This window comes from Pygoscelis adeliae, unplaced genomic scaffold (genome assembly GCF_000699105.1).
Source record: "Pygoscelis adeliae isolate BGI_AS28 unplaced genomic scaffold, ASM69910v1 Scaffold407, whole genome shotgun sequence".
Classification (NCBI taxonomy): domain Eukaryota; kingdom Metazoa; phylum Chordata; class Aves; order Sphenisciformes; family Spheniscidae; genus Pygoscelis; species Pygoscelis adeliae.
In genome coordinates, this window is record NW_008825251.1 from 373,064 (window position 1) to 386,769 (window position 13,706).

At 46.8% G+C, this 13,706-nt stretch overlaps 2 protein-coding genes across 3 annotated transcripts in view; one reads left to right on the plus strand and one right to left on the minus strand.

Annotated features, from left to right (window-relative positions):
* Positions 1-6,658, plus strand: part of PHF20 (PHD finger protein 20) — a 76,456-nt gene extending 69,798 nt beyond the window's left edge. For both annotated transcript variants that reach the window (XM_009329327.1, XM_009329328.1), the window contains 3 exons: positions 203-602; positions 2,037-2,220; positions 3,850-6,658. In XM_009329327.1, coding sequence (XP_009327602.1) covers positions 203-602; positions 2,037-2,220; positions 3,850-3,992 — 727 coding nt within the window. In that variant the 3' untranslated portion in view covers positions 3,993-6,658. The remainder of the gene's footprint in view (positions 1-202; positions 603-2,036; positions 2,221-3,849) is intronic.
* Positions 6,659-11,666: 5,008 nt separating this feature from the next.
* The window catches only part of SLA2 (Src-like-adaptor 2), a 3,673-nt gene continuing 1,633 nt past the window's right edge, over positions 11,667-13,706 (minus strand). The window contains exons 3-7 of the mRNA XM_009329354.1: positions 13,527-13,613; positions 13,112-13,215; positions 12,212-12,361; positions 11,921-12,047; positions 11,667-11,817 (exon numbers count right to left, since the gene is read on the minus strand). Coding sequence (XP_009327629.1) covers positions 11,667-11,817; positions 11,921-12,047; positions 12,212-12,361; positions 13,112-13,215; positions 13,527-13,613 — 619 coding nt within the window. The remainder of the gene's footprint in view (positions 11,818-11,920; positions 12,048-12,211; positions 12,362-13,111; positions 13,216-13,526; positions 13,614-13,706) is intronic.

Below are 13,706 nucleotides of genomic sequence, written 5' to 3' on the forward strand. Positions count from 1 at the left end.
AGAACATTGTAGGAAGATACACAATTGAGGTCAGTGAAATTATATTATTTCAGAATATTTGGGTACTTTTTACTGATTACTATGACTAAAGCATGTAGTAGTTCAAATATTCTTGCTTAATTTCTTTACCTAATAGGGTAGTTTGCTCAGTCACTTTGAAGTTTAAATTTGGTGGGTGTTTTATTTTTTTATGTTTGGACAGAAATAAAGAGCATCCTGACCTAAAGCTTTGGTGCCATCCATGGAAGCACATTACAGTGGATGAAAAAATTCATACAAAACACATCATTCACATTGAGGAAAACTGTTGCAAAGAGGAGACGGCAAGTTATAGAACTTGGAATGGGACAGTTGAGAAACCCTCAACCATTCCTTCTGTGGAGGAATCTTACATTACAAGTGAACACTGTTACCAGAAGCCTCGGGCCTACTACCCTGCAATAGAGCAGAGATTGGTTGTGGAAACGAGAGGTTCAGCCATGGATGATGGAGTAAATAGAATAAGGGAAAACGGGGATGATGCCCTGTCAGAGAGATTTGGCTGGAATCTGGACCGAGAAATATGCAAGATGGAAAATGAATCCAAACACAATTACTCTAAGGTATTTGTATTAAAATAACCATCTCTGCATAGAGGAAGTGTTTGCCTGGCAAAGTGCAAAACTCAACCCTTTTTAATACTATTTAGTTTATTTGTGGTTAGTTTTTTCCTATACTGTTAAATTTAAGTTGCCAATACAAATTAAAATGATAGACGCGATCAACTCCTCCATTTCAAATAATTAAAAGTAAAAAAAAAATCTAGGTTGAAGAGGACTTCTGGACCTTAGATCATCTGCGCAGTCTGTGAAAGATGCATTATGGTCCACTGGCAGTTCATTGCTGCTTACTTTTGTGTGTGTTAAATGTAAAAATAAAGACTAGCAAGGGGATAGAGAGAGAACAGGGCAAGCGTGTATGATGCTACTAAATACGCTGGTGTTCCAGCTTTTAGTTATTTCCGTCTTGTTCCCATGTTTCTTTTAGTAGTTACATTAAATAAATTGATTCCAGGTTCTTCAGGCAGCATTTCATGGTGGGGGAAAAAAAAAAAAGTAGCCTGAACCGATTTTTAAGAATGATCACCATTGAATAGTCCTGTATCTTCTTCCTACTGGAGCACTCTAGTTTTATCTTTTCAAGTCTTGGTTCTTGTTTTCAGCTCTATCGGAGGCCTGCCTTTCTACACCTCAGTGCAAAAATTTTGCTTTGATCGGTTAGTGCCAAGCCATATGAAATACGGCCTGAAAAATGTTAGAAAGCCTCTGGGAAATACTGACCTCCCTTTTCTAGGTTAAAAGGTTGTTTAGCTCTTATTTCATGCATATGTAAGCTGTAACTTATGTTCTTTTTAACTTCTCTATCAAATCAATTGAGATTGCTTTGTTTCCCAGAAAAGCATATATTTCAGTTCTTCAGTCTTTTAGGAGCCTTTTTCTAAATCCTGTCATATTTCAGCAGAATGATGAAAAAAGTTAGGGGAGTAGAATCAACACTGCTGACAGTGTAGTCAAATTTTATAAGTGGTGGTAATGTTTTTTTCCTAGATGCTTTGATGAAAGTTTTAGTAGAATTGAGATTAGATTCCTTCAGGAAAAATCCCTTCTCACTGCAAAATAATTTGCTCTTTAGTTGATCACTGCCATCTTAAAAATGGCTTTAATGTTCCCTAGGATGCACAGATTAAATGCAGTATCTTCCAGCTGGAAGTTGGCAGGGAGCTAGCTACGTGTATATATGTTATCTTTTGAAAATCAGATGCTTGTGAAGTGCAAAGAATAGGTCTTAGCAAAATACCTAGAAAAGCATGTCCGTATTTAGATCCTCTTGCTCAGACTGCCTTAATATTTGTGTATGATCTCATCTCTGTGTGTCTCCATCTTCCACTAGCCTAAGATTAGTTGAGCAATTAGCTTGGGTAACTGTAAGGACCCAGACAGTCTGGCTTACCAGTTCTGTTTCACTGTAATAAATATTAATGTATGTATTTCTGCTAGGTAAGAGAGTCTGTCTCTAAGAAAGTCTCTCCAGAGGAAGCTATTGAAATGAAATTGCTGGAAAAAGACAAAGAAGGAGTTGTGAACTCGCAGCTGCAGTGGCAGCTTAATCTTTTAGCTCACGTGGAATCCCTGCAAGATGAAGTCATACACAGAATGGATTTCATTGAGAAGGAGCTAGATGGTAGGTAACATTTTCCTATTTAAAAAAATTAACTGTATTTAACTGAACTACCTGTTCAAAACATGTTAACTTGAATTTTACTTCTGCAGACCTACAGAGAGATGAGCGTTGCTTTGTCAGATTTACTGCATTTATTAATAGAAAATAGACATGCTGCTGATGTCGGGGTGGGTTTTAAAAACAAATTAAAACTGAGCAGAATTTTATAGAAAAAGTTCTAGTTAGATCACCTCTAAATACTTGCATCAGATGATGTAGTGGAATATCTTCCATGTCTTTTTGCTTTCAGGTTTTTGTCATTTTCCATAGCGCTTCTGTGTATCTGAACTTCCCTGTTCTTCAGGGGCTTGCTGGCTGTTTCAGCCTATTCTAGGCGGCCTCTTTGGTGCACAAGGCTCTTACCTTTTCCTGTCTCTTCCAAATTCTTAAATGTCTCTTGAAATTTGTTTTCCTAGTAATGGAAAACTTCTAAACGCTTTATGTGTTACATTAAACAATCCAACATAGTTCTTTCTTAACATCTTTAAGTCTGACCATTGGTTGTGTAGCGGTTACAGCAGCAGCTTTTCTTGCAAGGGTATTGGGAATCTAACCTTTGCCGAAGTAAGAGTCCTCTCTTTGGTTCAGTAAGGTACTGAAAAGTAAGGTTCTGAAAAGAAATAAAGGAATATTTCAGGTGGTGAAGATCAGTCAGGCCTGTAATCATAATGCCTATTTCATAAATGAAGAAGCTGTAGTTCACAGAAGTCAGGCTCTTTGTATCTGCTGCAGAGCTGGAGGGCTGCTCAGAGCATTGCTACTCTGATCAGGAATTTTCTTATTTCACGGCTAGATGTGTCAATAGTTGGGTAATGCCCACTAGTTCTTCAGCAGATATTGCCCTTAGGTTAAACTAGCCTGTAATCTAGTTAGTGGCAATGGCCACTGCTGCTTCTCTTGGCAGATGTATTCTGTCTTCAAGGTTTCAGCCTCCTTCCGCCATCTGTCCCGTCCCCTGAACTCATCGTAGTTCAATGTGACCACCCTTCTCGTGGTCGTATTACATTGTCGCCTGAGTTGTCTTTGGTCAGTAGTATGTCTGGTTCTTGTTTCTTGCTGAGAAGCTTTAGAGCAGGAATTCATTTTCTTTGTGCAGTAGTCTGCTGTTTGTGCTTTTGGATTTCATCCTCATTTTCTGTAAGCCAGTTCTTTCTGTCTTGGCCAATTGTATTCTGTATTGATGACAAACTTCTTTTCATTAGCGTAGTCCTGTCCTTTTAGGATCTTCAATGAAAATACTGTATATTTGCATCTAATGCTGATCTTGAAGTTTATACCGTCAGAATACCTTTCTGTACCGCAGTGTCCTTGCTCTGGAATTGATACAGATCAGAGGAAGTTTAGCACCAGACTTCACAATATCTAGTCCTGAGTTTTCCTCCCTGCTTTCTCCTAGGAACATCTGGGTTTTTTTCTGCAAAGATTGGTGTGAGGAGCCTGGTTTTCTGATTTCTCAAATACCATGTGTTAAAAGTACTGCCCACCGCGCTCTCAAGATTCACAAAAGATTTAAAGAATTCCTGTTTTGTGACTTAAAGTGGTCTATTTGCTGAGAACTGGAATAGTTGACAGTTTTGTTTTTCTTCACAGTTTTGGAGAGTTGGCTGGATTATACAGGAGAGCTGGAACCACCAGAACCGCTAGCTCGACTCCCACAACTCAAACATTGTATAAAGCAGCTTATAACGGACCTAGGCAAAGTGCAACAGATTGCACTTTGCTGCTCAACGTGAGACTAGAAAATGTTGGAGACTGTTATTGAGTGCGAAGTTGGAGCATCTGATGTGAACAGCTCTGTATATTTAAATTAAATTAGCATGCTGGTTGCATGTGGTGCAGATTGACTTCAGGGATTTGTGAAGAAGTGCTGTTCAAAGAACAGCAAAAAGGTTATTTTATCATAATTTCGCGTTTATTAGGCAATTAAAACAATATGGAAGAGGTCATACTGTTGTCTTCAGAGGTTGGGTGTTGTTTGATAAATTATACTTAAATTTTCACTCCTTACAAGTTGCTCATTGAAACGGTAGACTGAAAATAATTAAATTGACTAAAAATTGTGCCACTGAAGAACAGAGTTCTAAGAGCCAAAAATGTTTAGTTGACAGAAGTTGTAAATAACTTTGCATAGTTTAAGTGACTTGTGTCATGTTTTATTCCTTCTGATTTATGCATAATAGCACACAGTATTTAATCATTAGGAAATGTTATAACAGTTTTCAGACTTAGTAAGTATGAATGTCCAGCTCTTAACTATATCTGTTACGTGGAGGTTTGCAAGTAACAGTGGCCTAAACCCCACTTCTATTACATTAAATAATGTAGCAGAAGGTCACAGGTGGATTGCACTTATTTTCAGAATAAATGATTGTTTTCCATATTTATCCTGTCACTATCACATGACTTGGTACTGGGGAGACCCATGAACGTTGTGTTTATGTGCGTTCTTGAGCTCTTAAATATGGCCATACTGTGCCTCCTGAAGCAGTGCTAGTGGGACACCCTTGTTGCGGCAGTATGAAATACCGCTGCGAAAAGACTGGAGACGCCCTCGAAGTTCCAGACTTCAACAAGGTCTGTAATGGACGTTATGTAGTTTTCTACCTGTTTGTTAATAATTGCCATTCCGGTTATATTTTGAAATGTAGACTTTTTTCAATACTCTGAACGTGTTCATTGTAAAGACTTACTTTCTGAATGTGTGGTTTTGGGAATCAGTTTATTTTATATTTGTGTAAATAAAGCCTCAAGATCTATGCATGAGGCACTGTCCTCGCAGACAGTGAGTGGGTTATTATCTTAAATGGTCTATGTTCACAAAGTCCCTTTTTATACCTTAAGTTTTAATTTTCTGGTTTGTATTACTTTGAGAGCAAGGTGAAAATGCTGCTTATGTTCAAGTCACATTATACAGTACCTTTTGAAATGTTGGTGTATTGTAAGTATTTGAGATGTTAAAAGTCTTTCAGCTGCAGATCATAGCTCCATAAATAATGGCTGTGACTTTAGTTTTCCTTCCCAAACGTTGCTGAGTTAAGTTCACTGTGGAAAATGGTTAAGCTGTTTTTGCAGTGAGAGGGTGTCCTTAAAAAGCTGGATTTGTTACCTTGATTTTATTGTGTGTGATGGTACCACCAAAGGGTAGAATTTAAGCACAGTTGTAATTGAAAGGCCCGTAACTGTACAAATTACTAATTTTGGATATGAATCTGTAATGTTTGTATAGTGCAAAGAATAATGTAAACTTGAAATATCCAATATTATTGTAGGAGTTAATGGTATCTACACAGTGAATATTTTATTTCCTTCAGAAAACAAAATAATTAGGCTACTCTAGGTAGTAGCTAAGGCTTTTGTGCCAAGACTCATTTCAGGGAATAATTTGTCTCACAGTTTTATAGTACTAGTTGCTATATAGAATACAACATATGTACAGCAGAAAAATAAACTTATTTTTCTGTAACACAAATTGGAATAAAGCTTACATGATATTTAAGAATGACTTCGCTCTCTGAAGATGAGACCAATGCTTATACCTTGTCTCATTCCTGTTAATGACACCTGAGTTCATGTATACTGTGTAGCTCTAGAACAGGCGGCAGCAACCAGACCACCAGAACAGCATTAGAAGGAGCACCCCAGACAACTGTGAAGGTTTCTGGGTTTTTTCCAGGTGAGATCGACCAGAAAGGTGTTCCCTGGTTGAAATCTGTAAAGCAAGCACTCCGACGGGGCGTCTCTTGAAGAACATAGCAGCGTTGTTAACAAGTCAGCTGTGCTTACAGTTTGAGGGTGTGAAAGCAGGTAAATTCCTGAGCAGACTTTTCACTCCAGCGTGGAACTTCTCCTTCCCAAGCAGTTGCTTTTTGTGTGTTCATTGTACATTCTTACTTTGCCAGTTTATTTTTGCTCAGGGCAGTACTTAAGATTTGGAAGAAAAGGCAGTTCTGATGGGTGAATCAAATGGCAAATACTGGAGACTTGTTTTCCTTTAGTAGAGCTAGGGAAGCCCTTGCAGATAAAGACTGAAAATATTTATTTAAAATAGTGGAGCATTTCTCATGTTCAGGAAAGATTCTTTATTGTGCTCTGCCTGGATTCATTTTTGTCCCTGTTTTTGCAAGTTTCCACATTGTTATTTCTTAGTCTGGACCAACTGTTGGGTCTGGCAGGTCACTTTCTTTATTTCTTTAAATCACTGGTAAGTGAATGCAAAGTGGAGCCTTGATGAAATGAGCAAACATTGCACTGTGGATACATAAGTCTGTTTGTCTTTGTTTATGCACTATTAGAACTGAGGGCGCTGTACATAGAATTTTGCTTTGGAGCAATATTTGCAAAACTTGAAAACTTCTGTATCTTGGTGTTTGGAATAAATAAATAGGTTTTTGTTGGTTAAGTCTTAGTAAAGTCTTTGTTTCAATTAATGATTATTCAATAAAATAATTTTGGACTTTCTTTCTTCACATGGTATTGAAATGCAGGTCCTGTAGTTTGACAGCAATACAGATCTTAACTGTTCCTAAAGTATGGAAATGATTGTTTTCCAGATCTGTCTCATATAAATATTCTTAATAGGTAAACTGTTATGTATTGTTTCATGTTGGTTATTTTTTTAGCGAGGAGGTTGTACATTTTATTCCCAAATCCTAGTAGATGTAATCTGACCCTCATTTTTGTTCCTGTTTCAAGGAGTAGCCTACCAGGGCTGCTGCTGAGCACTTGGCAGTGTCGATGAGAGAGGGGCAGCTGGCTCATCCCTCTGATGATTTCATTTCGCAAAAGACTTGAGTGTTGTGGGTAGGAAGCTGCTCTAACCAGAACAGCGCAGCCCTGTAGCATCTGGAAGTGTGTGTACGAGACTTCTGCGCCGGGAGACAAGTGTGAAGCCAGGATGCTCGTTCCAAGAGTGCAGAGACCTGAAGGTGTAGCTTCCCTGGACAGTTCCTAAAACCAGGTGAATTAGGGCAAGTGCTGTCAGCTGCACAGTGCAAACTGCATAGAGAAAAATATGTAATTTCTCTACAATTTTCAGGTGGAAATGTGTTCTGCCCATGTAGCAGTGGCTAGCAGTTGAGTTTCAGGTAGGTTTGGGAGGCTTGTGCTGGAAGGGAATGTGGGTGCTGCGCCTGTGACATTCTGAAAGCTGCTGTCATACTTCTGGGCAGCAGCAGCAAGCTTGGTGTAGAAGCTGCATGTTTACTGTGTGAGGAAGTGCTGCTTTAGCATTAATGCAAAGGAAGGAGCTTCTGATGTATTTAACAATCCATACAGAGAAAACGCACAGGCATGGGAAGGGGAGTGCTGGAGAGGAAAGTACCCGGCACAGGGTGTGTCTGAGGGTGGGGGCAGGCATCGATGTGACTTCAGATGCATTTCTGGTTCCATCGCTTCCCCCCCCTCAATTTCCCCAGTAGGAGGAAAACAAGTTGATTCCCTTGTCCTAACAAATTGCCCTTCCTAATTTTGTTCTCAAAACAAGATTCCTGTAAAACTCCTGGATTTTAAGGTCAGAGGGTGCATCACTCTGCTAGAGCCCAGCTTGTGAAGCCTGGAGAAACTTCTGCCACTGATGGCAGAAGATGTGCCACCACACACGCATCCAGGTGTGTGTTTCATGGTTCAGTCAAATTGTGTAGGTTTTGCTGATCACTTAAATGTCAAAATCAGGTTTTGAAGATGTGATCTGAATTTGAAGTAACTTACTGAAATGCGTGCTGTGGCTAGCCATGTTTCTGGGAACGTGTCCCCCCGGATTTGAGCTTGTCCAAGCTCCCTATTTTACTTGCTTGATCATAAGATTCTTGTAGGGGCAGACTCTCGCACTAGGAGGCAGTTGCCAAGTCATCTGTCAGCCTTCATGTGGGTAGATTCACCTTGAAGTTCCCCAGCCTAAGAAATCTGACACAACCATATTTTAATATTCTTACTGTATTTGACCAAAATATCTCTTCTAATTACATGATCTACTGTTGATCATGGTCCAGACCATGGATCTTGTTCATGCTTGGTTTGATGCTAGAGTATCATCCCTGCTGCAGCAGCACTGGCATTTCATCAGATTGCGAACGCGTTCGTGACTGATACTTGGTCTGTTTTTTCCAATGGCGGTGTTGAGCACGTCAAGCTATTGCAGTTGTTTAGAAGAGTATTTCATATCTTCATACTAATCCTTCAGTATTTGCGTAGCAACTTTCTTGTGAAGAGAAAAAACTACTTACAGCTCGTCTGGTTGATACCTGCCACAGCTAACCAAAAAAAAAGCCCATGTTCAAACAGGCAAGTACTTAAAAACAGAAAATACTACGTTTTTTTTCCTATTAGAACATACATGTAGACAGCAAAACTGAGAACAAAACAACAAAAAAGCTGCAGTTCATCATATTCTGCCTGCAGGGTGTTTCTGCTGGTGGTACTTGTTGTGCCATAGGGGTGTTTGGTCAGAAAAGGCTGAATGATGGCACAGAGTCTTGTTGGTTAACGCTCCACACCAAGTTTTTAAGGATGGTGTGGGCCCTGTTTCCCATGGTTTAGGGATGCTGGGTGCCTGGGGCTCAGGAGGAGAGGAGGAGTTGTGTGCACCTCCTGAGCTTTCAGACTGGTGGTTTTAAGTTAGGCAGATTGAATACATACACTTGCAAGGGACACCAAGGGAAGGACCCGCTTGTGAAGTGGTGGGTTTCCGTACCCTCGTGTGTCAATTGGAGTACTGGTTTGCTGAGTACCACACTGAATCTAGGCTCTACAAATGGCTGTGTCCTCTGAATAGTGGTCCAAAGCTACTGGAGATACTTTGGCTATTTTGCAGCTCCTCCAAATGCCTTCAGAAGTCCCTTTGATCCCAGCAAATGCTTGGTGGCTGCTCTTGTGAAAGAGATGCTCAAACAGTTTGGTTTCAGGTGGGTGAGGGGGCAGAGCATAGGCTTGTATGGCACGGTTGCACATCTGGATGTCACGAAGTACTTGTCACTTCAGAGGAAGTCGGTGACAAACCTCTCACAGGAGGTCAGTGCTGTCCACAGTATGGCTGATCTGGCCAAAGTGGCCCAGCTCTGCAAGCTCGGTGTGCCCCTGACACACAGCAGAGAGCATCCGAGAAGCTCCTCTTCCATGAGTGTCTTGGGCATTCGGAGCACCTCTGGTGAGGACAGGCGGCAGCCCCTGTCCCTGCTTGGTCTCCACGGCCGCCCACCCTTGGGTGGCTGAGGCAGCTGGCAGGTCCTCTGCTGCCCTGGCACCGGTGGGTCTCCTCAGGGCTTGTTCTGTCCCTTCACAGCCTTCGGCGTCCCAGTCCTGCGCTGCCCAGGGCAGCAGCCCTGCAGCCCCTGCCTCTCCGCTCTGCCCTTCCCTGTCTGGGGCGAGAGCTGCTGCTGGGAGGAGATGTTGGGACCTGCTCTCTGCCTCTTCCAGCTGTTAAAAACCTGGTTTCTCATCTGGCTTTGTGCCTGTGATGTTAACTGGGGCTGCAGCGTTTAGCAGTGGGAGGCAGGGAGCGGGGATGCCAGCACCCCAGGCTGGGTGCCCTGGGATCCCCCCAGCAGCAGCCGCGGCTGCCCGGGGTGCCACCGCCCTGCTCTTCTGGGGGCCTGTGAAGACGTTTCCCAGCACGAGTGAAGTGTGCACAGAAAAAGGAGCTTTGGGGGCTGGGAAGGAGGAGGGCTCGGAGGCTGCCGGTGTTGGGGAAGGATTCAAATCGGCTTTCCGAGCAGGTGTTTCCCATCTTGCCGGTCACCAGGATACAAGTATCAAAGAAGCAGTTTCTTGACTGTGGCTGCCTCCAGTCTGAGGTAGAACCATCACTGTGGTGTAAAAGCGTCTAACAACCTGGATCCAGGTCGGAGGTGGAAGGAGGAGGCCCAAGAGCCGGCCTTCGTTCACACAATGTGGGTTAATGGCAAAAACAAAGGAAGCCCCTCAGGGGTGACAGCAGCAGGCTCAGCTGGCTGCGGGGCAAGGTCAAGGCTGAGGGATAAACCCTGACCTCTGGCCTGTGCTGAAAAGACACCTGGGCTTGAGGCTGACGGCTGAGCAGGTGTGTAAAGCTCTGGGCTGCTGTGTGGAAGGAAATGAGAAAGTGATGGTGGGTTTGCAAGAGCAAGCTCATCAGACGTGAAAATGAAGAGGAGATTCGAGCATGTCAGAGGCAGGAAACCTGCAGATAAGGGGCGTCCTGCTCTACCAGCCTCTGGGCACAGAGGAGCAGAAGGAAGGGATGTCACCAAGCAGCGAAATTGCTTCTGCACCGGTTCTCACTGCAGAGGAAGTTCTGGGCACTTTCCCCAGGCCGTGCTTTGCTGATAAGGGGCTGTTCAGAGCATGTTGCTGTTCTGAGGCATTTCTGCTGCTTTTAAGGCCCCCTCTAGCCCAGAGGTGTAGCTTAGATCGCAGTTGGACATGGGTATTTGCATTCTGCCTTTTTGGATCATCTAGTCCTGGCATGGACCCATTTCTTTCCTTATTGCTCCTAGAACAGCAGTTGTGATGTTAAACACTTCTAAACCTCTAGGGCTCATTAATTTGCCCTAAACGAGTTGGCTGAGGACTGGACCTGACCCGTGGCTGTCGGCTTGCCCCAGGTTGGGGAAAGCTGGCAGCAGGGCTGGGGCGATGGCCATGGCAGGAGCAAAACCCCCCAGGCTGGAAACCTGCCCTGTGGTTGCAGTTGGCAGTTCACGATTTATTCACAAACCTTCAACTGTGAATGACACACCCTTTAATATATTATAAATGGTTATTGCTGCATGTCGAGCAGGATTCTGTTTTATCGACCTTAAATCCAGTACCCTCCATACGTTAAAAGGTTTAAAAATCAGCTACTTTGGGTGCAGTAAGAGGCTGGTTTCATCCCGGCTGCTGCTCTGCTGGTCCCAACAAGCAGAGGGGTGAGTTATGGGAGGGTGAGAGCATGAGGGTCCACGGCTGCTGCTCACAGGCCCTGTCCTGCATGGACACCCCACCCCAAAAAAGTTTGTACATGACCTTGAGGGGTCTCATGGGGTCGGGCTGTTCCCCCACCTGGGCCAGGCTTCGGCTTGTTGGGCATTTGCATCCCATTTCCCTGCTGCTGTGGGAGTGCAGATGGCAGCGGGGCCCCGTTGCAGCCTGTGGGGCAGGCAGGGCTCCTTCTATGTACAGTCTCTGCCTTCTCCTCCTATGGGCGCTGGGTGATGGTCGGGGTCCTCAAACACCACATCCCAAAGCGCTTGGCTTTAGGGAGGATGGGCCCTCGGGCAGCCCCTTCGTCCAGCACCTTGGTCTCAGCTGTCCTGCGTCCAGGCTGACGGGCCCCGGGTGCCCGGCTCCTGTGGCATCAATGAGCGATTGTGGCTGAAACCAGGTGAATGGTTTAACGAGGGCCGGGCATCTGCTGTGGGGCTGTGGGGCTGTGGCCACGCTGGGCCCTGCCCTCAGCTGCTCTTTGCCCCTTTCCCCGTGGGGCCCTCCTCCGGGGCAGCTGTCTCTGTCAGGAGGAGGTAGGAGCTGATGGCTTCCCGCAGGCCCAGGCTGATGGGAGAGTCCTCCTCTGGTGGGGATGCAGCCTCCGAGAACAGGAGGGAGCTGCGTGAGGGCAGATGGGGCGGTCAGCAGGCAGCCCCCAGACCCCCGAGTGTCTGGCAGGAGTGGTGAGGGGAGCCCCAGCCCCTTCTCCGGCTGTCCCTACCTGTCGATCTTGTCCCAGTTGAGTGATGGCTTCTTCACAACAGTGGGCACGGCAGGGACTGGGGTCACCCTCACCCCTTCCATGGAACAGGGCTCCCTGAGGGGGCAGCACAGCCCCTCTCCAAACTCTGGGCAGGGAGCCAGCAGTGTCAGCAGGGTGCCCCCCACCTGCACCCCAATGCTGGGTGCACCTGGACAGGTGGGGGACCGGCCACCACCTTTCCCTCCTCCCTCCCTGCAGGGCATCCCCCCCCCACAGACTGGGGGTGCTGGGGGGCTAGCAAGGTGTTACCGGAGTAGTGGTCCACCAGGTCGTGCAGGCTGGGGAAAGTGAGCCGGGGTGAGATGTAGAGCCAGCCATTCTCCAGGCGGTGGATGCGGTAGTGTGTCACTGAGTCCCAGGAGGCATGCTCGCTGTGGCGCACTGACAGCGAGTAGCAGCCTGCTGGGGCGAGAGGCACGTGGCCAGGCTGCTGTGGGCACTTACCCCGCTCGGCCCCACTGCCCTGCACTCTCCCATATCGTGGATTTTATTGGCCCACAGGGGTGGCCGGCAGCATCCTTCTCCCCATGGGGCTGCGTGGCTGTGAGCATCCCTGTGCCAGCCCCACACCATGAGCACCTCCAAACTGGGGGATGTGGGAGTGCTGGGACATGGGATGACCTCGGGCAGCTGCCTGCCGTGTCCCACGTGCCCTCAGCATCAGGTGCTGTGGCTCTGTGTCTGAGTCTTCTGCTTTTGAGTGCTGCGCAGGGATGGGCCATCCTCAGCCCCACGGCCCCCAGCCCCACGGCCACCCTTGGTGCCCAGGCAGCCATGGGGCCATGCAGCATCATACCAGTGCATCAGCTGTGTGCAGTGGGGCACCCGGCAGGATTTCCCTGCGGGGTCCCCTCGGCACCTTGTCGTGATGGAGGCCCCATTTCACTTCAGAGGCTGAGCCTTTTCACTTCTCTGCTTAACCAAAAGCTGCAGGAAGCCTGCTGGTGGTTTTTTCTTTTGAGGCCCCATGGCAGAGGCTCAGCACAAAGCAGGGAGCAGCGGTGCCAGTAAACCGCTGCACAGGGCAGGCTGTTGCCACCAGGTGCGAGTGATGGAGGATCAGCTCGACTGGGGCCCCACTCATGCCCTTGGCACCCCAGTGGGGACAGCTGGGAGGGGGTACAGGAGACAGGGCCCGAGGGCTCTCACCTTGCCTAGTCTGGCTTTCCCGTATCAGGAAGGACCCACTGCTGCTGCCTGGCCAGAGCAGCAGCTCCTCCGCCTTCTGCCGGCTGACACCCTCATACAGCCACCTGTGCAGGCAGCAGGCACTGGCAGAGCCTCTCCTGGCTGTGCAGGGACACCCAGCACCCCAGGGCCTGTCCTGCTCCAGCCAGGGTGGAGGGGACAGCTCGGGGTGCAGCAGCGCATGTCCTGGGGACACCCCGGCATGCTGTGCTGCTGCCTCCCCGAGCCCCAGTGCTGCTCCATGGCCCAGGGAGAGAAATGGGGCAGGACGTCCCAGTGCAGTGGCCAGAGTTTGGCCTTGGCGTTGGCCAGGCTCTCTGTGGTGGGGCCACATCCCCTGGGGCCCACCCTGGGATGGACCCTTTCCAGCATTTACCTGTGCCTGACCTTGGCCACACAGCTGCTGGGGACATGGCACTCCTTGCCAGACACCTCAGATGCCACAAGCCACCACTCCCCGTCCCTGCAGGGAAGGGAGATGAGCCATCCTGAGGCGCTGAGGCTGCTGGGTGCAGGGAGGGGACCCCCCCCCCCCCCGCGGGGGGGGCACCCCACC